This window comes from Sorex fumeus, unplaced genomic scaffold, assembly GCF_029834395.1.
Source record: "Sorex fumeus unplaced genomic scaffold, SorFum_2.1 ptg000019l, whole genome shotgun sequence".
NCBI lineage: Eukaryota > Metazoa > Chordata > Mammalia > Eulipotyphla > Soricidae > Sorex > Sorex fumeus.
In genome coordinates, this window is record NW_026606076.1 from 38,020,883 (window position 1) to 38,048,865 (window position 27,983).

Consider the following 27,983-nt stretch of genomic DNA (forward strand, 5'->3'; position numbering starts at 1 on the left):
AGAGGCGAGTCCTTTTTAATCGCGTCCGCTGTTTATCAGGCTCCCAGCATCGCTGGAAACCCTGGCCCGCCGCGCGGCCGGCGGGAGGGGAGAGGAATGAGGTTCAGAAAGGGACAGACCGTTGCCAGCAGCCACACAGCAGGTGCCTCGCCGGACCTCTGGTTCCTTTCTCCAGTGCATTCCCACCATGGCCTTCTGGACGCAGCTCAAGCTGCTGCTGTGGAAGAATTTGCTGTATCGCAAGAGGCAGCCGGTAATTGCCCCAAGGGTAGGGCAGGACGGGGAGGGCTTCCAAGTTCCACGCCCTCCGCGAGCCTCCACCGTTCTGCACCCCCAGATCCAGCTTCTCGTGGAGCTGTTGTGGCCCCTTTTTCTCTTCTTCATCCTGGTGGCTGTGCGCCAGTCTCACCTGCCAGTGGAGCAGCATGAATGTAAGCTTCCCTCCTCCACCTAGAGTGTGTGTGTGTGTGTGTGTGTGTGTGTGTGTGTGTGTGTTTGGGGGGTTGCGCTCGCGTCATCCTACCGCTGGAGATCACACGGAGGGGGCGGAGCCCCCAATCAATGGCTCAGTAAACACTCCGCAAAATACGGGAAACGGGGGAACAGGGGTCTCAGGCACGACCCTCACACCCAGTATCCCCCTGCAGGCCATTTTAACAACAAGCCGCTGCCCTCTGCGGGCATCTTCCGTTGGCTCCAGGGGCTTATCTGCAGCGCCAACAACACCTGCTTCCCGGTGTCCACCCCAGGCGAGGAGCCCGGGGTCGTGAGCAACTTCAATGACTCCCTGTGAGCCGGCAGGGGATGGGCGCTGGGCGTAGCTGAGAGCTGGGCATGGCTAAGTTATTGGACTGCTCAAGGGTGCTAGGCGGGTCCAAAGGCCGGGCTGTTGTGGTGGTGGTGGTGGTGGTGGTGGTGGTGGTGGGGAGGTGGGCGTGATCAGGGGAGGTGGGCGTGGCCCCGGAGCAAGCCCCGCCTCCTGGCCCCTCTCCCCCTCTGTCACCAGGGTCTCCAGGTTCGTCGCAGACATCCTGAGTGTCTTGGAGCGCCCCAGTACCCACAGGATGCTGGACAGCCTAGGAAAATTGATGCCCACGCTTAATGCCAGTGAGAAGGGCAACTCCTTGGGCACACAAGGCTGAGTCTAGGGCCTCAACTTACCTGGCTTTGGCCCAACCATGTGTAGTGGGTGTGTGACAAGGAATTTCAGGCCAACGATTGCCTGACACCCCCTTCTCTGCGTTCTTCAGCAGCCTGGCCTCAGGTACAGCACCAACTGAAGGAGAATCCAGCCCAATTTAAGAAACTATTGGACACATTACTGCAAGAGGTGAGGTGGATCCTGGGTCCTAAATTCTGGGCCAGATACCTTCCTCTCCCAGGGCTCTAAGTTCTACCATTCAATCTTTTTGTTGGTTTTGGTTTGGTTTCAAGACCACACCCAGCAGTATTCAGGGCCAACTCCTGGTTCTGTGCTCAGCTTCTGGTGAGTTTGGGGGTAACCATCGGGATGCCAGGGATTGTACCCTGGTCAGTCGTGTGCGAGGCCAGCGCCCACCCCGCTGTCCTCTCTCCAGCCTACAGTCTTTGGTTAGATTCCTGGAGTGACCATTCTTAGTCTATCCTGATCCAGCAGGCCCTACTGGGGTGATGGTGGAGTTTGCGGGACCTTGAACACATTCCCTGTTTCCCTTTATGTTCAGTGGGGTCTGTATCTGACAAAAACTTGGTGACTTGGGGGCCGAAGTGATAGTACAGTGGGTTGGGCATTTGCCTTGCACGCTGCTGACACGGGTTCAATCCCCAGCATCCCATATGGTCCCCCCTAGCACCGCCAAGAGTAATTCCTGAGTGCAGAGCCAGAAGTAACCCCTGTGCATCGCAGGGTGTGACCCAAAAAGCAAAAAAATAAAAATAAAATAAAAAAACTGGTGGGAGGGATGCTGGGACCATTGGTGGGAAATGGGCACTGGTGGAGGGATGGATACTTGATTATTGTATGACTGAAACGCACGCACGAAAGTTTGTAAGTCTGTAACTGTACCTCATGGTGATTCACTGAAAAAAAAAAAAAACCTTGGTGGCTTGAAGCGCCTGTTCTGCAACAACCCTGCAAGCGGATGGTCATGAGTTTGAATCCCCCGTGACACACATGTGTTTGAGCATGATCCGGCAGCCATGCTGTTGGAAATTTCCTGGCATCAAAAAGCCCCTCCCCCCAAAAAAAACCAGTGAGACCTCAGCCAAGATCCTTCCTATCTTTCTCCCCAGAATGCCACGCTGGGTCTAGCACAGGAGGCCATGGGTGATTTTGTGGAGGAAGCAACAGACCTGTTACAGGAGGTAAGTGTTGTTTGACCCAGGGGCACCGTCAGCCAAGAGGTTTAAAAGTATCTGAGGGGCTGGAGGGATAGCACAGCGGGTAGGGCATTTGCCTTGCACGCAGCCAATATGACCGACACAGGTTCGATTCCCAGCACCCCATATGAGCACCGCCAGGAGCGATTCCTGAGTGTAGAGCCAGGAGTAACCCCTGAGCATCGCCGGGTGTGACCCGAAAAGCAAAAAGCAAAAAAAAGTATCTGATTGGGGAGCTAGAACAATAGGACAGTGGAAGGGCTTTTGCCTTGCACCTGGACGACCCAGGTTTGATCCCCGGCATTCCGTAGGTCCCCCAAGCACCACCAGGAGTAATACCTGAGTGCAGAGCCAGGAGGAACCCTTGAGCATCACCAGGTGTGACCCAAACTCCACCCAAAAAGTGTCTCATTGGGGCTGGAGCGCTAGTACGGGGGTTACAGTGCAGGCTGGACCAGAGTTAGATCCGCTGCACGATACCATCCCCCGAACGTCATCAGAGGTACCTCTGGATGAGCTCCGTTGGGGTGACCTCCTGGCTGGTGGGGGTCCCCAGCACTGCAGGGCTCAAGCAATAGCGCTTCCTTGGGCTCTCGCGTTGAACTTTGACCTTCTGAACATTGCATGGATGGCCTCCTCAAAATAGGTGTTGGGGGTGTGAGCCATAGCACAGCGGAGAGGGGGCTTGTCTTGGATGTGGCTGACCCGGGTTTGATGCACCCTAGTACAGGGTCCCCCAAGTCAGGAGTGATCCTTGAGCAGAGCCGGGAGTAAGTCCTGAGCACCACCAGCTGTGACCCAAAAAAACAAAACTGAGGGGCTGGAGTGATAGCACAGCGGGTAGGGCATTTGCCTTGCACGCAGCCAACATGGCCAACACAGGTTCGATTCCCAGCATCCCATATGGTCCCCCGAGCACCGCCAGGAGTGATTCCTGAGTGCATGAGCCAGGAGTAACCCCTGAGCATCGCCGGGTGTGACCCAAAAAGCAAAAAAAAAAAAAAAAAAAAACTGAAAGAGAATGTGCAGACGCTTCTGGTGGGGGCGTGTCCAGGCTCATACTGATTTTAACACGACCACCTCCCTCCCACCAGGTCCTAACGCTGCCCAGCCTGCTGGAACTAAGGACCCTGCTCCAGAAGTCTCCACAAAAAAATGGAGTCCTAGAGGTCATGTCCGTAGCCCTCTGCAGTGCCAAGGGGCCAGGCAGCCCCAGGGGGCTCTCTCTGAGCTGGTATGAAGACAGTGACACAAAAGACATAAAGCCGGAGCCAGCGCTGGTGGCCCCGGACAAGAACCTGAGTGAGTGCCGGCACAGGTGGCCCCAGCTGGGTCTGGGAGGGTGTTCGTGGGGGCAGGATCAAATGGCATGTCTCTCCCACTGCCCTCCACACCCCCCCCTCCGACCCCCGCCCCAGGCCCTGCCTGTGAGAAGCTGTTACAGACCATGGAGGGAGATATATTGTTCAGCATTTTTTGGAGGCGTCTAAAGCCGTTGGTTCTGGGAAAAGTGCTTTTCACGCCAGACACAGCCTTCACGAGGCAACTCATGGCCCAGGTAGGTGAGGCAAGGCCAGTGCTTCCCGGGGAGAACGACTTGGCATCAGGAAAGCAGGGCTGGGGGGGCCCATGCGATGCCAGGGATGGAATCCGGGGCTCCCACATGCAAGCCTGGGCTGCAGCCCGTTGAGTGAGTGCCAGCGCCCCGGCCCTCCCTGTAGCTTGGTGCTTGGTATCTGCCGCCTGCAGGTGAACCAGACCTTCCAGGAGATGGCTCTGTTGAAGGACATCCAGGAGGTGTGGCAGTCCCTGGGACCCCAGGCCTTCAACTTCCTGAATGACAGTGCCAATGTGGCTTTACTGCAGGTGGGGCCTGGAGGTTGGCAGCCGCCCTCCACAGCACCTCACCCGCTGTGGGGCATTGGGCAAGGCAATATCTCCTGGGACAGGGTGTGGAGGGGGCATGGGACCTCCGCGGTGAGGACATGCCCCAAGGGTGGAAGGAGAGGGGGACCTGGAATCCTGGAATGCAACTCCCCCCCCATTTTTTTTTTTTTTGCTTTTATTTTGGGTCAAGCTACCCGTGATGTATTCGATATGCCAAACACAGTAACAACAAAGTCTCCAATGGAGACGTTACTGGGCCCGCTCGAGCAAATCGATGAATAACGGGAGGACCGTGACCATGACCCTGACCATTTTGGGTCACACCTGGCGATGCACAGGGGTTACCCCTGGCATCTCAGTAACTCAGGAGTTACTCCTGGCGGTGCTCAGGGGACCCTATGGGATGCTGGGAATCGAACCCGGGTTGGCCGCGTGCAAGGCAGACGCCCTACCCGCTGTGCTATTGCTCCAGCCCCAATTCCCCCCTCTTTGCTTTCCCTCCCTCTTCCCCACAGAAGCTCCTGAAAATGCAGAACAAAGACAGTGGGCAGCCCGGACCTGGAGGCAAGGACATGGAGAAGGCCCTTCATGACTTTCTGGACCCTTCCAGGGGCGGGTACAGTTGGCTGGACGCCCGCGCGGATTTGGAGCAAATGATGGGCACGCTAGGCCTAGTGGCAGAGGTGAGGGGCTCAGAGCAACGTCATGAGGGAAAGGACACCATCCTGCGTTAGAGGTAGGGGTCTGATGGGGCCACCCCAGCCCTGGGCCTGGAGGCGGGAAAGTGCCTTCTAGCCCTGGGGTGTGGGGGACTCGGGGTTCCTGAGACCCACTCGCAGGTCGCTCCCCTAGTGCATGATCCCGGACAAGCTGGAGGCGGTGCCGACAGAAGAGGCCCTGGTAGGGCGGGCCCTGAAGCTGCTCACTGAGCACAGCTTCTGGGCCGGTGTCGTCTTTCTGGGATTGGAGGAATCCCAGGACCCCGACCGCCTGCGCATCAAGATCCGAATGAACATCGATGAAGTCACAGAAACCCATAAGATCCGGACCAGGTGGGGGCGGGGCCACGAGCGTGGAGGGGTGGGACCAGAGAGAGCTTTCCACCTATCCGCAACCAGGAAATGACGAGCCCTGCCCATTGTGGGCGGGGACAAAATTTGGTGGGCGGGGCCGAGGGCGTCCGGCTCTTTGGAGACAGAATAGGCTAATAACCAGCTGCACCGCCTGCTGTGGGTGGGGCCTGTGACCATGTGGGCGGGGCCAGAGCACTCTCAAGGACACGCCCCCCGGCTGTGCCAGTCAAGGTGGGGAGGGCGGGGTCTGGTCAGGTAGGCGGGGCCAGAGACGAACCAGTCTATTTGAGACTTAACTCAGATATACCACCTGGGTTTGGTGGGCCAGGCCAAAGCCTGGGTTGAGGTCCTGGGTGATCCTGGGTATTTGAGGAGGGAAACTTTCAGGCCAGGTGATGGGATGGGGATGGGGAACAGGCGCAATGGGGAGCAGGGTGGGGGGGTGGAGCTAACAGTTGAGGCGCACAGCCCATCCTTCCAGATGCTCCTTCCAGACGCTCACTACTACGCTCACTGGCAGGTTTTGGGACCCTGGCCCCGCCGCTGATCCGTTGACAGACCTGCGCTACGTGTGGGGCGGCTTCGTGTACCTGCAAGACCTGCTGGAGCGCGCAGCCGTGCGCGTCCTCAGTGGTGCAGTGCCCCGCACCAGCCTCTACGTGCAGCAGATGCCCTACCCGTGCTACGTGGACGATACGTGAGCGCGCCTGCCCTTGCTCTCCTTAGCTCCCGGGTTTCCTCCCCAAACCGTCCCTTCGCCTGTGGGCTCCAATTCAGAACTTTGTTGCAGTGTGGGCTGGGCACCGTTGTTCATTGATTTGCTTGAGCAGGCCCAGTAACGTCTCCATGGTGAGACTTCTTGTTACTGTGTTTGGCATATTGAATATGTCACGGGGAGCTTGCCAAGCTTTCTGCGCGGGCGAGATACTCTCGGTAGCTTGCCGGGCTCTCCGAGAGGGGCGGAGGAATCGAACCTGGCTCAGCCAGGCCGGCCGCGCACAAGGCAAACGCCCTACCGCTATGCTATAGCTCCAGCCCAGGTGCAGGGTACAGGGAGAAATGTTCTGAGTTTCCGGCCGGCTGACACTTGGGATCTCCCAGAGCACCACACCCCGCTTCCTAGTGCTGATTGGGGAATGCACAGAGTCTTCACCCCTCATCCCCCTTCCCCCTGCCCCCTGCCTCAGGTTCCTGAGCGTGCTGGGCCGATCATTGCCACTCTTCCTGACGCTGGCCTGGATCTATTCAGTGGCGATAACCGTGAAGGCCGTGGTGCGGGAGAAGGAGAAACGGCTGCGTGATACGATGCGTGCCATGGGGCTGAGCCGCGGGGTGCTGTGGCTTGGCTGGTTCCTCAGTTGTATCGTGCCTTTCCTTATCAGCGCTGCGCTGCTTGTGCTGGTGCTCAAGGTGGGCGTTCCTGGGTCAGCCACAGGGCCTCGGGGTGGGTGCTGGCTGCCCCTCCGTGCAAATCCCAGAAGCAGCGGATCCGAGCTCCCTTTGCCTCCCGCAGCTGGGGGACATTCTCCCATACAGCCACCCAGTGGTTCTCTTCCTGTTCTTCGCGTCCTTCGCGCTGGCCACGGTGATCCAGAGTTTCTTGCTGAGCGTCTTCTTCTCCCAAGCCAACCTGGCGGCGGCCTGCGGAGGCCTCGCCTACTTCGTGCTCTATCTGCCTTACGTCTTGCTGGTGGCCTGGCGGGACCAGTTGCCCCCGGGCGTCCACGTGGCTACGGTGAGGGCACGGCTGGCCAGAGCTGGGGGGAGCACTGTGCTGCGGGCGCTCACTAACGCCCTGATCCGCACCCACAGAGCCTCCTGTCCCCCGTCGCCTTTGGATTCGGCTGCGAGAGCCTCGCGCTGCTGGAGGAGCAGGGGACGGGCGCGCAGTGGCGCAACCTTGGCACGGGCCCTGCTGGCGATGTCTTCAGCCTGGGCGAGGTCTCGCTCCTTTTGGTCTTCGACGCTCTGCTCTACAGCCTGCTCACTTGGTACCTGGAGGCTGTGTACCCAGGTAAGACGGAAGAGTAAGAGATTCAGCAGCCGGGGTTGGAGCGATAGCACCGCGGGTAGGGCGTTTGCCTTGCACTCAGTCGACCCGGGTTCGATTCCCAGCATCCCATAGGATTCCCCCGAGCACCACCAGGAGTAACTCCTGAGTGCATGAGCCAGGAGTAACCCCTGTGCAACGCCCTGTACAAAAAAAAGAGAGAGAGAGAGAGAGAGAGATTCAGGACCCTCTTAACAGCACCAGAGCAGCTGTAAGTGGAACAGAGGGACTGATGTGGAGGCAGGGTGAGAGGCGTGGCCTAAAAGAGGCGTGCCGAGGGCGTGGTCTGAAATGGGGGCGTGGTCTAGCGCAGAAGGCAGGGTAATGGGCGGTCCTGAGGTTGGAGGCGGGGCCATATGGGGCAGACTCTTCAACCATTGGATGCGAGGGATGGGGGGGCGGGTGCTTTCTGGCACATGCGCACTGGGGGCTGTCCTTAAGGGGCGGGGCCTGGGCGCTCTGGGCATCTCCTCTCTTGGGTGTCCCATCCCAGGTGTGAAGCCCAAAGCCTTGTTGGTGCAGTCCCTTGGGGATGGGCTCCAGGGGTAACAGTGTCTCTTCCCTCAGGCCAGTATGGGATCCCCGAGCCGTGGAACTTTCCATTCCGGAGGAGCTACTGGTTTGGGCCTCGGTCCCCCAAGATTCTCGCCCCACCTCCTATAACGCAGGACCAGCAGGGTGAGGTCCCCCGTGAGACTTAACAGGCTCTGCTGCCTCCCAGTCCCCTAGTCATGACCCTCGGTGCCCCTCCAGCTTCCCGGTGTCCCAGGGACCCAGCCCCACTGTTTCCCGTCAACACAGCCCAACACTCAGGGGTCCTAAGGCTGAGCCCGCGCTTCCTGCTTCCAGTGCTGATGGAGGAGGCACCACCAGATCTGACGGCGGGGGTCTCCATCCGAGGCCTGGAAAAGCGCTTTCCTGGTAACCCCCAGCCCGCCCTGCGAGGCCTCAGCCTGGACTTCTACTGCGGCCACATCACTGCCTTCTTGGGCCACAACGGGGCCGGCAAGACCACCACGATGTGAGCTGTACCCCCCGCCCCGCCCCACTTCCCTTGTGAACATGAGGAGCGCTAGTAACTGTTATCTGGTACCAGGAGGCACAGCCAGGAGGGCGCTACCTGCAACGTGATCTCCCCGGGTTCAATCCTTGGCATCCCTTATAATCCCTGAGCACTGCCAGGAGTAATTTCTGAGCTCAGAGCCAGGTGTTACCCTTGAGCATCGTGAGGTGTGGTCCAAGATCAAAAACCAACAAAAACTGTTGTCTGGGGGCTGGAGTGATAGCACAGCGGGTAGGGTGTTTGCCTTGCACGCAGCCGACCCGGGTTCGACTCCCAGCATCCCATATGGTCCCCCGAGCACTGCCAGGAGTGATTCCTGAGTACAGGGCCAGAAGTAACTCCTGAGCATCGCCGGGTGTGACCCAAAAAGAAAAAAAAAAAAACTGTTGTCTGGTTCCAGAGAAATAGCACAGCAGGGAGGGTGCTTGCCTTGCATGTGGCTGACCTGGCTTTGATCCCCGGTACCCCATAGGGGATCTGAACCCCACCAGTAGTGCTCCCTGAGCACAGAGCCAGGAGTAAACCTTGAGCAGAGTCAGGTGTGGTTCCCAAACAAAACAAAAGGACTCTGAAATCCCTGGTACCCTCCAGGTCCATCCTGACCGGCCTCTTTCCGCCCACGGGGGGCTCTGCCTTCATCTTGGGGCACGATATTCAGTCCAGCATGGAGGCCATCCGTCCGTACCTGGGCATCTGCCCACAATACAATGTTCTCTTTGACAGGTGTGTCCCCAGGGGTGAGGGGGGGGCAGTGCCGGAGGGGTGAAGGGCACTCTTTTCATTCCAGCGCCCACCCTTCCCTTCTGGTACTTGCAGGCTGACGGTGGCTGAGCACGTTTGGTTCTATGGGCGGTTGAAGGGTCTGAGCGCTTCCACTTTGCGCCTGGAGCAGAGCCGTCTGCTGGGGGACGTGGGGCTGACACTCAAGTACAACACAGAGACGCGCCACCTCTCAGGTGAGCCCCGCCTGGGGAGTGGATAGATGAGAGGAAGCTGAGATGAGGGCCAGGGCCCTGAGCCCCAAGGTGCGTGGGAAACAGGAGAAGCCACAGATCTGGAGAGGGAGCAAGAGGAGTCAGATGGGGTGTGAGGGCCAGAATTATAGTACAGTGGTGAGGGCATTTGTTTTGCATGTGACTAACCCAGGTTCAATCCCCTGGCATCCTATAGGGGCCCCTGAGCACTGCCAGGAGTGATTCCTGGACATAGAGCCAGGAGTAAGCCCTGAGCACTGTTGGGTGTCACTTATACACACACACACACACACAAACACACACACACTCACACACACACACACACACACACATAGAGCCTAGAGATAGGGCACGTGCCTTGCATGTGGCCTACCCATGTTTGATTCCCAGCATCCCATATAGTCCCCTGAGCCTGCCAGGAGTGATCCCTGAGCACAAAACCAGGAGTAAGCCCTGAGCATTGCCTGGGGTGGCCCCAAAACAAAACACATGGGACTGGAGTGAATGTACAGTAGAGAAGGAGTTTGCCTTGCATGAGACCAACACAGGTTCGATCCCCAGCATCCCATAGGGTCCCCTGATCCATACCAGGAGTGATCCCTGTGTACAGAGCCAGAAGTAACCCCTGAGCATCGACAGATATGGCCCCAAAAGGCAAAGAAATGTTTAAAAATTAAATAAAAGGGGCTGTGGAGAGTGTCCTGCCCAGGAGCGATAGCAAAGTGGGTAGGGCGTTTGCCTTGCATGCGGTCGACCTGGCCGAGCCGGGTTCGATTCCTGCACCCCTCTCGGAGAGCCCGGCAAGCTACCGAGAGTATCTTGCCCGCACGGCAAAGCCTGGCAAGCTCCCCGTGACGTATTCGATATGCCAGACACAGTAACAAGTGTCACAATAGAGACGTTACTGGGCCCGCTCCAGCAAATTGATGAACAACGGGAGAACAGTGAGAGTGACAATGGAGAGTATAGCACAGAGGCGGGAAACATCCATCCCAATGACCGTGTCCCCCATACCCCCCTCCAGGAGGGATGCAGCGTAAGCTTTCCGTGGCCATTGCCTTCGTGGGCGGCTCCAAGGTGGTTTTCCTGGATGAACCCACAGCCGGTGTGGACCCTGCTTCCCGCCGCAGCATCTGGGAGCTTTTGCTCAAATACCGAGAAGGTGAGAGACGGTTGGGGCGGCCTGACAACGCCCGGCATTCTGCACAAGGGAACTGGAAAGGCTTTGGGGGATGAATAGGAGTTTGCGCTCCAGACAGGGCTTGCACCCTCCACGCTGGGGTTGGACTGAGCTGGTGTCCGTGGGGTCTCCTGTCCAGGTCGCGCACTGATCCTCTCCACGCACCACCTGGACGAGGCGGAGCTCCTGGGGGACCGTGTGGCCATCATGGCAGCCGGCCGCCTGTGCTGCTGCGGCTCCCCGCTCTTCCTGCGCCGGCATCTGGGCTCTGGCTACTACCTGACCCTGGTGAAGGCGGCCCAGCCCCTGGCCGGCAGCCAGAAGGTAAGGGCTGGCGCTGACCTCTGACCCGTGGCCCGCATTGCCCTGCCCAGCCCCAGTGGCCATCACGGTCACTTGTCTCTGCCCACAGGACATTGCCGACGTGAAGGAGCATGTGGATGCTGGGCAGGCAGGGACACCAGACCACGTGGACAGCACGGCCGGCCAGGGTCCGCCTGGGCTCAGTAGAGGTGGGGCTGGTGGGCGGGCGATAAGACAGCAGGTGGCTGACCCGGGTTCGATCCCCAGCATCCCATAGGGTCCCCCAAGCACCATCAGAAGTAATTTCTGAGTGCAGAGCCAGGAGTAACCCCTGAGCATCACCGAGTGTGACCCCCCAAGGCAAAAAAAAAAAAAAGAAAAGAAAGAAATTAATTTACTTAGAAATATGTGAGGGCTGGAGTGATAGCACAGCGGGTAGGGCGTTTGCCTTGCACGCGGCTGACCTGGGTTCAATTCCCAGCTTCCCATATGGTCCCCCAAGCACCATCAGAAGTAATTCCTGAGTGCAGAGCCAAGAGTAACCCCTGAGCATCACCAAGTGTGACCCCAAAAGCAAAAAAAAAAAAAAGAAAAAAATGAATTTACTTAGAAATACGTGAGGGCTGGAGCGATAGTACAGCGGGGAGGGCGTTTGCCTTGCACATGGCCAACCTGGGTTCAATTCCCAGCATCCCATAGGGTCCTCTAAGCACCGCCAGGGGTAATTCCTGAGTGCAGACCCAGGAGTAACCCCTGTGCGTCGCCAGGTGTCACCCCAAAAAAACCAAATAAAAGCAGAGTGATTGCTGAGGGCAGAGTCAGGAGTTAGCCCCGAGAATTGCCGGGTGTGACCCAAAAAGCCAATAAATAAATGAAAGAGAGAGAGAGAGAGAGGGAGAGAGAGAGAGAAAGAGAGAGAGAGAGATGGAGGGAGGCAGGAATAGGCAGGGGGATCCCCTGATGTTCTGTTGTTCATCCAGGTGCTTCCCAGCTACTGGCCTTGGTGCAGCGCTGGGTGCCAGGGGGGCAGCTGGTGGAGGTGCTGCCTCACGAGCTGGTGCTGACCTTGCCCTACGCGGGTGCCCAGGATGGCAGCTTCGCCGCGCTCTTCCAGGACCTGGACCTGCATCTGCGGGAGCTGGGGCTCTCTAGCTATGGGATCTCCGATACTAGCATGGAGGAGGTGAGGCAGATCTGGGAGGGCTGCCTGGAGGAGAAGTGTGGAGAGGGACCTGCTTCCCAGGGCATTCCCGGGAGGAAGTGGGGTTTGGGTGGGGGTGAGGGGCCGCTAAGGGGACCCGTAGTGTGTGAAGGGCATGGGGGGAGCCTCTGGAGTCCCCAGCTCCCTCTGTTGGTGCCCAGGCCCCCAAGTCCCTGCATTTTTCTCTGCAGATCTTCCTGAAGGTGATAGAAGAAAGTGCGGGAGACACGAATCCGGAGCTGGAAGCTGCAGGTTTAACCCCCACCCTGGCCACTCTCTCTGGATGGGGGCCCCACCCGGCAGTGCTCAGGGCTGGTTTTGTGCTCAGAGATCACTCCTGGCAGAGCTCGGGAACCCTGTGGGGTGCTGGGGATCAAGGATCAAGTCTGCATTGACCACATGCAAGATAAGAACCCCCGCCGCACTCCCACCTCCACTGAATTATTTCTCTGACCCATCTTTTTTTTTTTTCTTTTTGGGTCATACCCGGTGATGCACAGGGGTTCCTCCTGGCTCATGCACTCAGGAATTACTCCTGGCGGTGCTCAGGGGACCCTATGGGATGCTGGGAATCGAACCCGGGTCCGCCACATGCAAGGCCAATGCCCTACCCGCTGTGCTATTGCTCCAGCCCCACCTTATTTTTTTTTTTTCTTATGCTTTTCTGGGTCACACCTTGCACTTCTCCTGGCTCAGTACTCAGGGATCACTTCCCCTGATGTGCTCAGGGGATCAAACCCAGTCTCTGTGTGTGTGTGTGTGTGTGTGTGTGTGTGTGTGTGTGTTTGATTTATTTATTTATTTATTTATTCTTTTTTTTAATTTATTTTTTATTTTTAGTGAAACACCATGAGGTACAGTTGTAGATTTACAATTTTTTGTGCTTGGGTTTCGATTATACAATGATCGATTTATTTATTTTTTAATTTGGACCATAAACGGCAATGCTCACGGGTTACTCCTGGCTCTACAGTCAGGAATCACTCCTGGCAGTGCTCAGGGACTCTATGGGGTGTCGGAGATTGAACCGGGGCGGGGGGGGGGGGGCAGGGGGGGAGTGCACTGCGTACAAGGCCAGCGCCCTTCCCGCCTGCCCCCTGATGGTCATTTCCTTGTATTCACTTGACAAGACAGGGAGCAGACCCAGGACCCAGGTTTCAGAGCGGGTGCCCTGTCTCTAAGCCCCACCTCTCAGCCCCGCCCACCCAGTTCCGAATGTGACTTTACACTAAATTGTTTGTGCTTGAGGGCCATACACCCAGCTCCTGGTGGGACTGGGGGACCATATATGGTTCTGGGAACCAAACCTGGGGGCTGGCTCAGCGAAATAAGCGCCCTGTCCGCTCGCTGACTGTTGCCCATCCAGTAAATTCTGGGTGTATAAACATTTCTTTTGTTTTTATTGAATCACCGTGAGATAGAGCACTACAAAACTGTTCATGATTGAGTTTCAGTCATACAGTGTTCCAACACCCATCCCTCCACCAGTGTCATTTCCCAGCACCAGTGTCCCCTGTTTCTCTCCCATCCCTTCAAACCACCCCTCACCCCCTCCTGCCTCTATGGCAGGCACCTGTCTTTTCTCTTTTCTCTCTCTCTTTCTCCTTTTCTCTCTCATTTGAGGCATTACGGTTTGCAAGACAGATGCTGAAAAGTTATCATGCATATCCCTTCCCCTACTTTCAACACTCAGTTCTTGTCTAAAGTGACAATCACAATCAATCATTCACAACCATCCTGTTATTCGTCGGTTGCCTCGAGCAGGCCCCAGTAACATCTCCTTCGTCCTAGCCCTGAGATTTTTTTTTTAAAAATTGCCATATTCAAGGCTCTTTCAGAGTTAGGAGAATGAGACCCTTCATTTGGGTACCAGACCCTGGTATTTGGCATATTGGGTACGCCACGGGGAGTTTGCCAGACTCTGCCGTGTGGGCAGGTGACATTCAGTAACATTAACATCTAAAGTGACATTTCCAACTAATATTAGCATCATGGATCCTCCCCTATCTTAATGACCCTCCATGTTCTTTGCTGTTGTTGGTTTGTTTAGGCTCACACCTGGTGGTCTCAGGGCTGCGTCCTGGCTCTATGCTCAGGGATCACTCTTGGCTCTGTGCTCAGGGAACCCAATGGGGTGCTGGGGATCAAACCTAGGTTGACTGCCTGCCAGTTAATGTCCTCCCCCCACCCCAGCCAAATTCTGGCCCCCCTACCCCCAGCCAACTAGGTGTGACCTAGCCAAACCTTGACCTTTCAACCTGATTTTCTTTTTTGGGGGGTCACACCTGGCGATGCACAGGGGTTACTCCTGGCTCATGCACTCAGGAGTTACTCCTGGCGGTGCTCAGGGGACCATATGGGATGCTGGGAATCGGATTTGGGTCGGCCACGTGCAAGGCAAATGCACTACCCGCTGTGCTATCTCTCCAGCCCCTTGACCTGATTTTTTCTTTCTTTTTGGGTCACACCCGGCAATGCACAGGGCTCACTCCTGGCTCTGTGCTCAGGAATTACCCCTGGCGGTGCTCAGGGGACCATATGGGATACTAGGAATCGAACCCGGGTCAGCCGCGTGCAAGGCAAACGCCCTACCCGCTGTGCTATTGCTCCAGCCCCTGATTTTTAAATTTGTTTTGGGGCCATATCAGCAGATGGCCAGAGCTTACTTTTTTTTTCCTTTTTTTTTGGGATGGGGGTCACACCCGGTGATGTTCAGGGGTTACTCCTGGCTCTCAGGAATTACTCCTGGCGGTAGTCGGGGGACCCTATGGGATGCCAGGGATCGACCCCAGGTCGGCCATATGCAAGGCAGATGCCTTCCCCGCTGTCCTATGGCTCTAGCCTCTTCCCCTTGTTCTCACTACATTCCCCCGGGTGCTTGATCCCTGATTTATTTATAATATTTATAATTTTAATTATTGAGGGGGGTCTTGGGGTCACACCTGATGGTGCGCAGGGGCTATTCCTGGCTCTGTGCTCTGTGTGTGTGGTGTGCGAGGGCCCTGTGTGATGGGGGTGTTTTTAACTGAAACCGCTGGGGTGTGAGGCAAGTTCATTAACCTTCTGTGAGATCTCCCTGATACACATTTTAATTTATTTTTACTTTTTGATTTTTTTTTTTTGCAGGGGGCGGGCACAGCTGAGGATGCTCAGGGGTTACTCCTGGCTCTGCATTCAGGAATCACTCCTGGCGGTGCTCGGGGGACCCTATGGGATGCTGGGAATCGAACCTGGGTCGGCCGTATGCAAGGCAAATACCCTACCCTCTGTGCTATCGCTCTGGCCCCTGATGGACCCTTTTTTTTTTTTTTAGATGGTAGCAGCAAGCAGCCCCCAAACGCAGGCATCGTACCATCAGACCTGGTCACGTGGTTCAAGGCCAAGGTGGTACCCAAGCAGTCAGCCCTGGAGAACGGAGAACTGGGTGAGCTCCCCATTCCTGCCCTGAACCCTCCCCACCTACCCCGGACACCCTCCTGACCCTCCTCTCTGTCCACCAACCCAGGGGCCGCGCTGGAGACGCAGGCCCTGCAGGATCCGGAGCCCAGTACGCCAAGCCGGGTCCGGGGGCGCACACTGATCCTCCAGCAGCTCCAGGCGCTGTTTCTCAAACGCTTCTTACTGGCCTGCCGTAGCCGAAGAAGCATATTTGCCCAGGTGGGGGGGCACGCCCCTGGGGAAGGGGGATTCCTAGGGGACCAGTCCTCCCCACTGACTGTGCCTGCCCGAGGCAGCCTAATTCAACCCGGGACTGCCAGTTTTTTTTTTCTTTTTGTTCTTGGGTCACACCCGGCGATGCTCAGGGGTTCCTCCTGGCTTTGAACTCAGGAATCACTCCTGGCGTTGCTCAGGGGACGGTATGGGATGCTGGGAATCGAACCCGGGTCGGCCGCGTGCAAGGCAAATGCCCTACCCGCTGTACTATCACTCCAGCCCCCATATAGTATTTTTTTTTGGGGTCACACCTGATGATGCACAGGAGTTACTCCTGGCTTTGAACTCAGGAATCACTCCTGGTGGTGCTCAGGGGACCATATGGGATGCTGGGAATTGAACCCGGGTCGGCCGCGTCCAAGGCAAACGCCCCACCCGCTGTGCTATCGCTCCAGCCCTGGGACGGCCAGCTCTGAGCCCTACCCCAGCCAACTTTGATTTCCTCTGCTGGGCACCCAGGGAAATCCTGGAGGGTTGGCAGAGCCAGAGCAGGTCAAGGGGGTGCTGAGCCCCCATGAACCGGTTGTCTGGGTCCCCTGGGTCCCCCGCAGATCATCCTCCCGGCCCTCTTTGTGGGCCTAGCCCTGGCCTTCAGCCTGATCGTTCCGCCGTTCAAGTACTACCCAGAACTGGACCTCAACACCAGCATGTACAGCCCCCAGACGACCTTCTTCAGGTCAGGGCTGGCGAGGGGCCACACCGGGTGCCAGTGTGTGTGTGTGGGGGGAGGGAGCGGTCTGGAGTCGCAGGGTGGGAGGCCCACCTGACTCCCCGCCACCCCTGTGCAGTGATGACACTCCAGGGGACCCCGAACGGAGTCTCCTGCTTCAGAAGGTGCTGGAAGAAGCCGGATGGGAGAATCCAGATCTGGGAAGGAACATGAGCAACGGGTGAGGAAGCCCCCGCCCCCGCACGGCCCCCCACAATGTCCCCTCACTGGGTGTTTGGAGGAACCCCTGCATCCACGCCGTGGGCGCCCACAGTCCTGCCCTTCCCACCCCTGCACCCCGGCCCTGGAGGCCCACGTGCAAACACAGCCCTCCACCCGCCAATTCTCCAGACCCAAGTTTCCTGAAGATGCGACGCTCGGCGTGTCCAGGGGCAACGGGACGCTCGGGTCTCCTTCGCCAGCCTGTCAGTGCAGCCGGCCCGGGGCCCGCCGTCTACTGCCTGACTGTCCAGTGGAGGCCGGGTGGCCTCCGCCGCCCCAGGTGCTGACCCGCTCCGGAGAAATTGTGCAGAATCTCACGGGCCGGAACCTGTCCGATTACCTGGTGAAGACTTACCCTGGCCTGGTGCGCCCGGGGTGAGCAACGCCAGGGGGCGCTGTTGGGCGCAGCCCATTGATGGGAGAGCCTGGTGTGATGCTGGGGTGCTGTGGGCCTGACTCTCTCTCTCTGTCTCTCTGTCTCTGTCTCTGTCTCTCTCTCTCTCTCATGCTGGGCTTTTTCTTGTCCGGTTTGGATGCCACACCTGGCGGTGTTCAGGGCTGACTTCCAATTCTGTGCTCCAAGATCACTCCTGGTGGTGCATGGGGGATCCTTTGGGATGCCAGGGATCGAATGGGGGTCTGCCATATGCAGGACAAGCTGTACTTTGTCTCTGGTCCATCACACTAGATTTCCAAGCGTCCCTCATACGCTCTCTGTCTTTCTGTTCATCTGTTTCAGCTTGAAGACCAAGAAATGGGTGAATGAGGTCAGGTAAGTGGAGGGTCCCTGCCTAGTTGCCTTGTCTGCACCCCACCCCAGAGACCTACTGGGAGGCGGGGGCCGGGCTTTCCCATCTACCCTTTTCTTTTTTTGCTTTTTGGGTCACACCCGGCAATGCACAGGGGCTAACTCCTGGCTCTGCACTCAGGAATTACTCCTGGTGGTGCTTGGGGGACCATATGGGATGCTGGGAATCGAACCCGGGTCGGCCGCGTGCAAGGCAAACGCCCTACCCACTGTGCTATCGCTCCAGCCCCTCATCCACCCTTTTTTTCCCTTTTGCTTTTTGGGTCACACCTGGTGCTACTCAAGGGATACTCCTGGCTTTGCACTTGGGGGTCACTCCTGGCAGTGCTCAGGGGACCATATGGCCTGGGATTGAACCCGGGTCAACCGTGTGCAAGGCAAAAGCCCTTCTCACTGCGCTATCGCTCCAGCCCCCATCTACTTTTCTTTCTCCTCTGCTGTCCCACCCTGGCCCCGCTACAGGTATGGAGGTTTCTCACTGGGGGGCCCAGACCTGAGCCAACCATCAGGACAAGGAGTCATTGACTCACTGGAGAGGCTGAAGGTGCTGATGAACCTCCAAATGGACGAGCCCCTGGCCCGCATCCTGCAGAAACTTTCAGAGTGGGTTCGCCACTGGGAAACCTGGAATAACCTCAAGGTGAGGCCCAGAGGCAGGGGGGGCGGGAGGAACGGGCTGCCAGGTGGTCAGGGAGACTGAGGTAGGAGAGTTGGGGGAGGGTCCCCTTGCTCTTACCCTTTGCTTTTATTTGTTTTGGGGGGGGCCACACCTGGAGATGCTCAGGGCTGACTCCTGGCTCTATGCTCAGGAATCACTCTTTTTTTTTTTTAATTTTAGTTTAATTTTTATTAGTGAAACACCATGAGGTACAGTTGTAGACTTACAAATTTTTGTGCTTGGGTTTCAATTATACAATGATCAAATACCCATCCCTCCACCAGTGCCCATTTTCCATCACCACGGGTCCCAGTATCCCTCCCCCCATCCCCCCCCCCCCCGCCTCTGTGGCAGGGCATTCCCCTTTTGTTCTCTCTCTCCTTTTGGGTGTTGTGGTTTGCAAAAGAGGCATTGAGTGGCAATCATGTTCAGTCCATAGTCTACTTTCAGCGTGTTTCTCCCATCCTGGGAGGATGCTCGGGAATCACTCTTGGTGGGGTTTTGGGGACCCTATGGGATGCCAAGGATTGAACCTGGGTCAGCCGCCTGCAAGGCAAAAGCCCTTTCCACTGACTTATGGCTCTGGCCCCCTGACCCCTTGCTTTTAACCCCACCCCCAGGTCTGGTTCAACAACAAAGGCTGGCACGCCATGGTGGCCTTTGTGAACCGGGCCAACAACGCCCTCCTCCATGCCCACCTGCCCCCCGATTCCACCCGCCGCGCCCGCAGCATCACCACCGTCAACCACCCCCTGAACCTCACCAAGACACAGATGTCCGAGGCCGCTCTGTGAGTCCCTCTGCCCAGCCTCAGTGTCTCCCTTGGTTTCGTTTTGCCGACACACCTGGCAGTGCTCAGGGCTGACTCCTGGCTCTGTGCTCAGGGGTCACTCCTGGCCGGGGGCTCTGGGGAACGTCTGGGATGCTGGGGATCGAACCTGGGTCGGCCACGTGTGAGGCTGGCGCCCTCCCCTGTGCTGCCGCTCCTGCCCAGGTTGACCTGACAATGCCTCGTGCCCTCGCCCCCCACCCAGGGTAGCCTCCTCTGTGGATGTGCTGGTGTCCATCTGTGTGGTCTTCGCCATGTCCTTTGTCCCGGCCAGCTTCACCCTTGTCCTCATTGAGGAACGCACCACTGGAGCCAAACACCTGCAGTTCATGGGGGGGCTGCCCCCCACCCTCTACTGGTTCAGCAACTTCCTCTGGGACATGGTGCGTGGACTGCCTGGACGGGGGTGGGGGGGTGGGGGCCGTCAGCCACCACTCACCTCTGCCCCTTCTTAACCCTTCAGGTGGGGATTCACCTGGCACGGGGTGGGGGGGTGATGTCTTAGGAACTAGGGGAGGCCTCCTGTCCAAAATCGAGGCCTCCTGGGGGGCTGGAACGATAAGACAGTGGGGAAGGTGCTTGCCTTGCACGCAGCTGCCCCGGGTTTAATCCCTGGCACCCCTTAGGGTCCCTCAAGCACCTCCAGGATGACTGCTGAGCACAGAGGCAGGAGTCATCCCTCAGCGCTGCTGGATGTGGCCCAAAGGAAAACAAAATCAATGGGCTGGAGAGACAGTACAGTAGGGAGGGCACTGGCCTTGCAAGCAGCTGACCTGGGTTCAATCCCCAGTGTCCCATAGGGTCCTTCGGTCCCTGCCAAGAGTGATCCCTGAGTATGGAACCAAGAGTCAGCCCTGAGCACTGCCAGGTGTGGCCCCAAACAGAAACAAAATCAAGGGGCTGAAGCGATAGTACAGCTGAGAGAGCGCTGGCTTTGCGTCACATTGGGCCTCCCGAGCACCCCCAGGAGTGGGCCCTGAGTGCAGAGCCAGGAATCAGCCCTGAGCACCCCCGGGAGTGGCCCCCCCAAACCAAACCAGATCAGTACAAGGCCTCCTAGTATAATGCAGGGAGGTCGGGGTGAGACGCAAGGGTGCAGAGGCCCTGCCCATGCCTGCGCTCTGACGGGGTCCCTGATTCCCCCATGCAGTGTAACTACTTGGTGTCGGCGTGCATTGTGGTGGTCATCTTTCTGGCCTTCCAGCGGAAGGCCTACGTGGCGCCCCCCAACCTGCTGGCCCTGGTGCTGCTGCTGCTTCTGTATGGGTGAGCCGGCCCCTCACAGTCCAGGGGCTGTGTCTGGAGGGGCTCATGGGCCCCAGGTGGGAGGTATTGTGGTGGTGTGTCAAAGTGACCTTAAGAGCTCACCTGGGGGGCCGGTGCAATAGTGCAGCAGGGAAGGCACTTGCCTTGCAGATGGCCAACCCAGGTTCGATCTTCAGCATCCCATAGGGTCCCCCAAGCAGCGCCAGATCTGATCTCTGAGCACAAAGCCAGGAGTCAGCCCTGAGCACCCCTGGTTGTGCTCCATAGGTCACACACTAGTTAAATTAAAAAAAAAAAAAAGCTCATTTTGGGGGCCAGAACAATAGTACAGCAGGTAGGCACTTGCCTTGCACATGCCAGGCCAATCCCTGGCACCCCATAAGGTGTTCCAAGCCTTCCTGAAGTGATTCCTGGGCTCACAGAAAGGAGTCAGCCCTGAGTACCATCAGGTTGGCCCAAAGACCAAAAAAAAAAAAAAATCAATAAGTAAAGCAAACTTATCTTGGAAACTGAAGCCCATAGTACAACAAGGAGGCATTTGCTTTGCCTGCAGCAGAGCTGGCACAGGATCATAGGGCGCCCCCCCACCCCTCAGCCCTGCCAGGAGTGATCTCTGAGCACAGAGACAGGAAGTAAGTCCTGAGCGCTGCCGGGTGTGGTCCAAAAATTTAACAAGGATTAAAAATGTTCATCTTGGGGTTTGCTCGAGTGGGCCCAGTAATGTCTCCATTTTGAGACTTGTTGTTACTGTGTTTGGCATATTAAATCCATCATGGGTAGCTTGCCAGGCTTTGCCGTGCGGGCGAGATACTCTTGGTAGCTTGCCGGGCTCTCTGAGAGGGGTGGAGGAATCGAACCCGGCTCGGCCAGGCTGGCTGCACAAAAGGCAAATGCCCTACTGCTGTGCTGCACAGTGGGTAGGACGTTTTCCTTGCAAGCGGCCAACATGGCCAACCCAAGTTCGATTCCTCTACCCCTCTCGGAGAGCCCGGCAAGCTACCGAGAGTATCTCGCCCGCACGGCAAAGCCTGGCAAGCTACCCGTGATGTATTCGATATGCCAAACACAGTAACAAGTCTCACAATGTTACTGGGCCTGCTCGAGCAAATTGATGAACAACGGGAGGACAGTAACAGTGACAGTGACAGATCTTGGGGTTGGAGTGATAGTACAGCGGGTAGGGCATCTGCCTTGCATGCAGCCAACCCGGGTTCGATTCCCAGCATCCCATATGGTTCCCCGAGCACCGCCAGGAGTATCTCCTGAGTGCATGAGCCAGGAGTAACCCCTGGGCATCGCCGGGTGTGACCCAAAAAAAGAAAAAAAAGTTCATCTTGTCCTGATTCCCACCAAGAGGCCGCCCACACAGAAGGAAGGGAGGAGGAGGATGCTTGCATCTCGGGCCCTGGCCTGCAGGGTCACCTGGCACTTCTGCCGCCCACAGCTGGTCGATCACGCCCCTCATGTACCCAGCCTCCTTCTTCTTCACCGAGCCCAGCACAGCATACGTGGCACTCACCTGCATCAACCTCTTCATCGGCATCAACGGCAGCATGGCCACCTTCGTGCTGGAGCTCTTATCGGAGGAGGTTGGAGCCCTCGCCGCCCCCCGCCCCCACACACAGGACAAGCTGCCCCACCCCACCAGTACTGAGGCCGCCCGAGAGCCTTGGTCTTGGCCCCCTGATCTACATCCCTCTTCCTGACCCTGAGCAGAACCTGCAGAACGTGAACCGGATCTTGAAACGGGTCTTCCTGATCTTCCCCCACTTCTGCCTGGGACGGGGTCTCATCGACATGGTGCGGAACCAGGCCATGGCCGATGTTTTTGAATATCTGGGTGAGAATTTCCCTCTAGTGCAGGAAGTACTTTTCAAGACTCTGTTAGATGTCCCCCCCCACCCCCATCAGATGTGCAGTGAAACATTCATCAAGCTTAATTTCATCTTGGGTCACAGATGTCTGAAGCTCAAATTAAGGGAGGAGGTGATAGTACTGTTTTGTTCCCATCAGACCCTAGCTGACCGGCCTATCCACTTCTTTTTTTTAATTTTTATTTTGCTTTTTGGGTCACACCCAGCAATGCACAGGGGTTATTCCTGGCTCTGCACTCAGAAATTATTCCTGGCGGTGCTGGGGGACCATATGGGATGCTGGGGATCGAACCTGGGTCGGCCGCATGCAAGGCGAACACACTTCCCCCCTGGCCTATCCAATTCTGAGTTATTTTTCCTTAAGAATTCAAAGCAGGGGCCCAAGCAGTAGTACCGGGGGGGGGGGGGAGTGGGAGGACAGGGGGGTAGGGCTCCTGCCTTGCATGCTGCCCACCCAGATTCAATCCCCAGCACTGCAAAGGGCTCCTTGAGCCCTGCCATAAGGGATCCCTGAGCACAGAGCCAGGAGTCAACTCTGCACACTGTCAGGAGTGGCCCCAGTCAAAATGAAAACAAACAGACAAATAAGGAAATCTCCAAGCCGCCTGACTGAGGAGAGGGCTGGTATCCGGGACACCAAGGACCCAGGCCCCTTCTGTCTCTCTGCAGGAGAAGACACTTTCCAATCCCCACTGCGCTGGGATGTGACTGGCAAGAACCTTCTAGCCATGTTGGTGCAGGGGCCTCTCTTCCTCCTCGTCACGCTCCTACTGCAACACCGGGACTGCCTCTGGCCACAGTCAGTGGGGATGGTGGGGAGTGTGTGTGTGTGTGTGTGTGTATGGCGGGGTGGGGGGGAAACAGTGGAGCAGTGTGATTGGGCAGTGGGGAGGATGTTTGCCTGGCACGCGCCTGACACAATTTCATTTAGAAAAAATTCTTTTTAAATTTTTGGGCCACACCTGGTGATGCACAGGGGTTACTCTTGGCTCTGCACTCAGGAGTTACTCCTGGCAGTGCTTGGGGAACCATACGGGATGCTGGGAATCGAACCTGGGTCAGCTGCGTTCAAGGCAAATGCCCTACCCGCTGTGCTATCGCTCCAGCCCCAATTGGAGACGTTAGTGGGCCCGCTCGAGCAAATCGATGAACAATGGGAGGACAGTGCAGTGCAATTATTATTATTATTATTGTTTTTTGGGTCACGCCTGGCAATGCAGAGGTTATTCTTGGTTCTGCACTCAGGAATTACTCCTGGCAGTGCTCGAGGGACCATATGGGATGCTGAGAGTCAAACCCGGGTCGGCTGCATTCAAGGCAAACGCCCTACCTGCTGTGCTCTCTCTCCAGCCCCAATTTTTAAAAAAGTGTTTGTTATTATTAATATTTTTTGAGTCATACCCGGCAATGCACAGGGGTTACTCCTGGCTCATGTGCTCAGAAATTAATCTTGGCCGTGCTCGTGGGACTGTACAGGATGCTGGGAATCGAACTGGGGTCAGCCGTGTGCAAGGCAAATGCCCTACCGGCTGTGCTATCGCTCCAGCCTCTGTGACACTATTTCAATCCCAGTCTCCCGTAGGGTTCCCCGACCCCCACCAGGAGTCAGCCCTGAGCACATAGCCAGGAGTCAGCCCTGAGCACATAGCCAGGAGTCAGCCCTGAGCACATAGCCAGGAGTCAGCCCTGAGCACATAGCCAGGAGTCAGCCCTGAGCACATAGCCAGGAGTCAGCCCTGAGCACATAGCCAGGAGTCAGCCCTGAGCACATAGCCAGGAGTCAGCCCTGAGAACTGCCAGGTATGAACAACAACCACAAAACCAACCAATCACGTGTTCTGTCCTCAGACCCAAGCCCAGACCGCTGCCGCCCCTGGGGAAGGAGGACGAGGACGTGGCTCGTGAGCGGCAGCGGGTGACCCAAGGGGCAGCTGAGGGGGATGTGTTGGTGCTCAAAGACCTGACTAAGGTGGGTGCAGAGTGCCAGGTGGGGCTCCCTCCCCCACGCCTCAACCGTGCTTCTCAAGGACCCTCCCTCTTCCAGGTATACCGCGGGCAGAGAACCCCAGCCGTCAACCGTCTGTGCCTGGGGATCCCCCCTGGTGAGGTGAGTTCGGAGCGGTGGGCCTGGAACTGGGGAGTGAACGTCGGCCCCCTTGGGCCTTCCTGGCCTCTGTTGAACCCCACCTGTGCGCTAATAGCAGAATTCTAGTTTTTTGGTTTCTGGGCTGCGCCCAGGGGTGCTCAGTGCTTCCTCCTGGCTCTGTGCTCAGGGATCTCTCCTGGCGGTGGGGCGCAGGGGGCTGGGGATTGAACCCAGGTTGGCCGTGTGCAATGCAGTCGCTCTCTCTTCTGTCCCCTCACTCGGCCCCACGTAAGCAACAACTTTGTGCCTTCCCACACCCGGCCACCCCCTGCCCACCCCGCATCTACTGCCAGAACCCCTTGCTGCAGCCGTCAGTGGGGACATAGTGGCACTGCTGAGCCCCGGTCTGTGTGCCTCCCACCCACCCAGTGTTTCGGACTTCTGGGTGTAAACGGAGCTGGCAAAACCACCACATTCCGCATGGTGACGGGGGACATGCTGCCCAGCAGGGGTGAGGCTGTGCTGGCAGGTCACAGGTGAGAGGGCCCTGGGCCAGGGAGGATGCTCCCCGCTTCCCACTGTGCCAGCCTGGTGGGGGCACGCTGGCCCTGAGCCCCGTGAACTGCCGCATGGACAGCGCCTGTCCCTGAGTAGCTGGTTGTGTGTGGGGGGTGGGGGTGGGGGGACACTCGGGGCTGGGGAGCCCTGATTCCGTCCCCAGGATGACCAGGGACCCCGCCCCTCATCTCTCTCCCCAGTGTGGCCAAGGATCCCACGGCTGCCCACCTCCACATGGGCTACTGCCCGCAGTTCGATGCCATCTTCCCGCAACTCACTGCGCGGGAGCACCTGCAGCTGTTTGCACGTCTGCGTGGTATCCCCGAGGCCCAGGTGGCCCAGGTGATCCCCCATGTCTCATCCTTGCCCAGCCCATTCTCCTAAGCCTGCTCACAGCTCCTCCCCTCCCCTGGACCCCAGACCCTGCCAGCCCTTCAGCGGGTCTGTAAGGTCCCCGCTTAGGCCCCGCCCCTTTCAAGAAACCACGCCCATTAGGAGGGCCCCGCCCCTGCGTGTTGCCACGCCCACGTGGTGCTGACTCCGCCCCCACGCTGCCCGATGCCCCAGAGTTTCAGTCTGGCCAACCTGTCACTCACACCCTGGCTCACTGTTCTTGCTCATTTGGGGCTTGGCTTGCTTCCCCAGCGCTACACCCAGCAGTGTTCCGTCCCGGTTTTAGTATATTTGCAAGCCGAAGTGGGCACGCCAGCAGTGTTTGGGATGTGTCTCTCCGGCCTTTCCCCCTCTCATCCCATCTGCCCCTTCTCTGCCCCCCTACAATCCTGCCCCCCACCCCCACCCCGTAACTGTGGCTCTCCCTGGCTCGCCCTGCAGACAGCAAGCCGCGGACTGGTGCGCCTGGGTCTCCAGCAGTATGCAGACCGGCCCGCAGGCACCTACAGTGGGGGCAACAAGCGGAAGCTGGCCACAGCGGTGGCGCTGGTGGGAGAGCCTGCCGTGATCTTCCTGGTGCGGGGACAGGGCCTGTGCTGGCGAGTGGGGGGTTGCGGGGGACGTGATCTTGCTGGGGAAGATGGGCCCAAGAGGAAGGGGCTGGATGGACCTGTGCTGGCAGAGTGGGGCTTAAGGGGGCGGGGCTGATACTGGTGGGTGGGGATAGGGGCGGGGCCTGTACCGACATGGGTGGGGCTAAGAGGGAGGGGCGGGCCCATGGTGGCAGGGGTGGGGCCAAGAGGGAGGGTGTGGCCTTGCTGGCAACACCAAGTCTAAGATGTAGGGGCGGGGCCTGTGGCAAGGGTGGAGGGCGTGGCCTGTGCTGGTTGGGGTGGGGCTAAGTGAGGAGGGGCGTGGCCTGTGCTGGCAGGGGTGGTGGCAAGAGGGAGGGCGGGGCCTATTCTGGTAGGGGTGGTGCTTGGGAAGGGTGGGGCCTCGCTGTCATGGGTGGGACTAAGAAGGGGCGGAGGGGCTGAAGTGATAGCACAGCAGGTAGGGCGTTTGCCTTGCACGTGGAGGGCCCGAGTTCGATTCCCAGCATCCCACATGGTCCCCTGAGCGCCGCCAGGAGTGATTTCCTGAGTGCAAAGCCAGGAGTAACACCTGAGCATCGCCAGGTGTGACCCGAAAAGAAAAAAAAAAAAAAAAGGGGGCGGAGCCTGGGCTTGACCGCTGCACCCCTCCCAGGATGAGCCGACCACCGGCATGGACCCAGGTGCACGGCGTTTCCTCTGGAACAGCCTTCTGTCGGTGGTCCGAGAGGGCCGCTCCGTGGTGCTCACCTCGCACAGGTAGGGCACTCGCTCCCCGCCACCCTGCACCCGATGCCCCGCACGGTCCCTTCGTCCACGTCCAGGTGGAGCAGAGCGGACCCATGGGGTGTGCGGTGCTGACCCCAGTGGGAAGGCGGCCAGAGCGGAGATCGAGGACCCCAGGAGCAGAGGGTGGGCCGGACCTGGAGACCTGCGCAGCGTCCTGGCCCAGGGATGGTGGATACAGGAACTGGGGAGCGCTCACGGGGTCGCTTGGTTCCCCAACAGCATGGAGGAGTGTGAGGCCCTTTGCACGCGCCTGGCCATCATGGTGAACGGGAGGTTCCGCTGCCTGGGTAGCGTGCAGCACCTTAAAAACAGGTGAGCGGGGCCGGAGCTATAGCACAGCGGGTGGGGCGTATCGCTTGCACGTGGCTGACCCGGGTTCGATCCCCGGCATCCCATATGGTCCCCCAAGCAATGCCAGCCAGGAGTGATTCCTGAGCGCAGAGCCAGGAGGAACCCCTGAGCATCGCTGGGTGTGGCCCCAAAAGCAAAAATAAATAAATAAATAAAATAAAATAAGAACAGGTGAGCTGGGGACTCTTCCTGCATGGTCCAGTGCAGGAGCGGGTAGGAAAAGCCGGCGGGATGCGCTCCAGCCCGTTGGCGCTAACTAGAGAAGACGCGTGGCCGGTGGACAGGCCTGGGATTTGAACTGGGGGCGGGGCTAGAGACCCCGAAGCGGGTTTAGAGACCCCGGAGTGCGGGCGGGGGGAGTGGGCGGGGATATGGTGTTAGGGACGGGGCTCCCTCCCTGGGCGCAGGTTCCCTGCAGGCACGCCCCCCCCCACACAGCCGGAGAGGGCCGCGCCCCCGAGCCCCGCGCTTGCTCACCCCCAGGTTCGGATCCGGCTACACGCTGACGCTGCGGGTCCCCGCGGCGCGGTCGGACGGAGCCCAGGCCTTCGTGGCGGAGGCCTTCCCGGGGGCCCAGCTGCGCGAAGCCCACGGTGGCCGCCTGAGCTTCCAGCTGCCGCTGGGAGGGCGCTGCACCCTGGCGCACGTCTTTGGCGAACTGGCGGCCCGCGGTGCCCAGTGCGGCGTGGAGGACTTCTCCGTGAGCCAGACCACCCTGGAGGAGGTGGCCGCGGCTGCAGGGGGAGGCCGGGGAGGGGTAGGGGACCGAGGCGCGTGGCGATGCTGGGGACCCGCACGCTGACCTCTCTCTCTCTCTCTTTCTCTGTTCTCCTCGCGGCGGGACCCCCCTCTAGGTCTTCCTGTATTTCTCTGAAGATCAGGGGAAAGAGGATGACCAGGAGGGAGAAGCGGGGGAGGACGAGGCCCCAGGTCCCCAGCGCCCCAAATTCATCACCCAGTTCCTGGATGACCGCTCAGAGGTGGAGACGGTGCTTTGAAACCCTTTCTCCCAGGGCTGGGGGCTGGCCTAGCGCTGGGGTGGGG

At 58.3% G+C, this 27,983-nt stretch overlaps 1 protein-coding gene across 1 annotated transcript; it reads left to right on the plus strand.

The window, feature by feature from the left end:
* Positions 1-95: 95 nt before the first annotated feature.
* Positions 96-27,978, plus strand: ABCA7 (ATP binding cassette subfamily A member 7). Its single transcript, XM_056112987.1, has 47 exons — positions 96-253; positions 338-431; positions 648-789; positions 1,007-1,107; positions 1,251-1,330; positions 2,272-2,343; positions 3,453-3,660; positions 3,777-3,916; positions 4,108-4,224; positions 4,761-4,928; positions 5,098-5,297; positions 5,839-6,015; positions 6,506-6,728; positions 6,832-7,053; positions 7,131-7,332; positions 7,936-8,046; positions 8,218-8,389; positions 9,023-9,154; positions 9,248-9,387; positions 10,430-10,567; positions 10,725-10,909; positions 10,998-11,097; positions 11,869-12,071; positions 12,281-12,341; positions 15,403-15,513; positions 15,595-15,746; positions 16,355-16,479; positions 16,592-16,693; positions 16,754-16,769; positions 16,841-17,109; positions 17,474-17,506; positions 18,005-18,182; positions 18,821-18,990; positions 19,235-19,412; positions 20,180-20,295; positions 21,740-21,884; positions 22,012-22,135; positions 22,839-22,968; positions 24,018-24,138; positions 24,214-24,276; positions 24,685-24,791; positions 25,014-25,155; positions 25,648-25,782; positions 26,455-26,558; positions 26,808-26,900; positions 27,423-27,663; positions 27,794-27,978. The coding sequence occupies exons 1-47, from the start codon at positions 188-190 to the stop codon at positions 27,935-27,937; spliced, it is 6,453 nt and encodes a 2,150-aa protein (XP_055968962.1). The 5' UTR covers positions 96-187; the 3' UTR covers positions 27,938-27,978.
* The last annotated feature ends 5 nt before the right edge of the window (positions 27,979-27,983 follow it).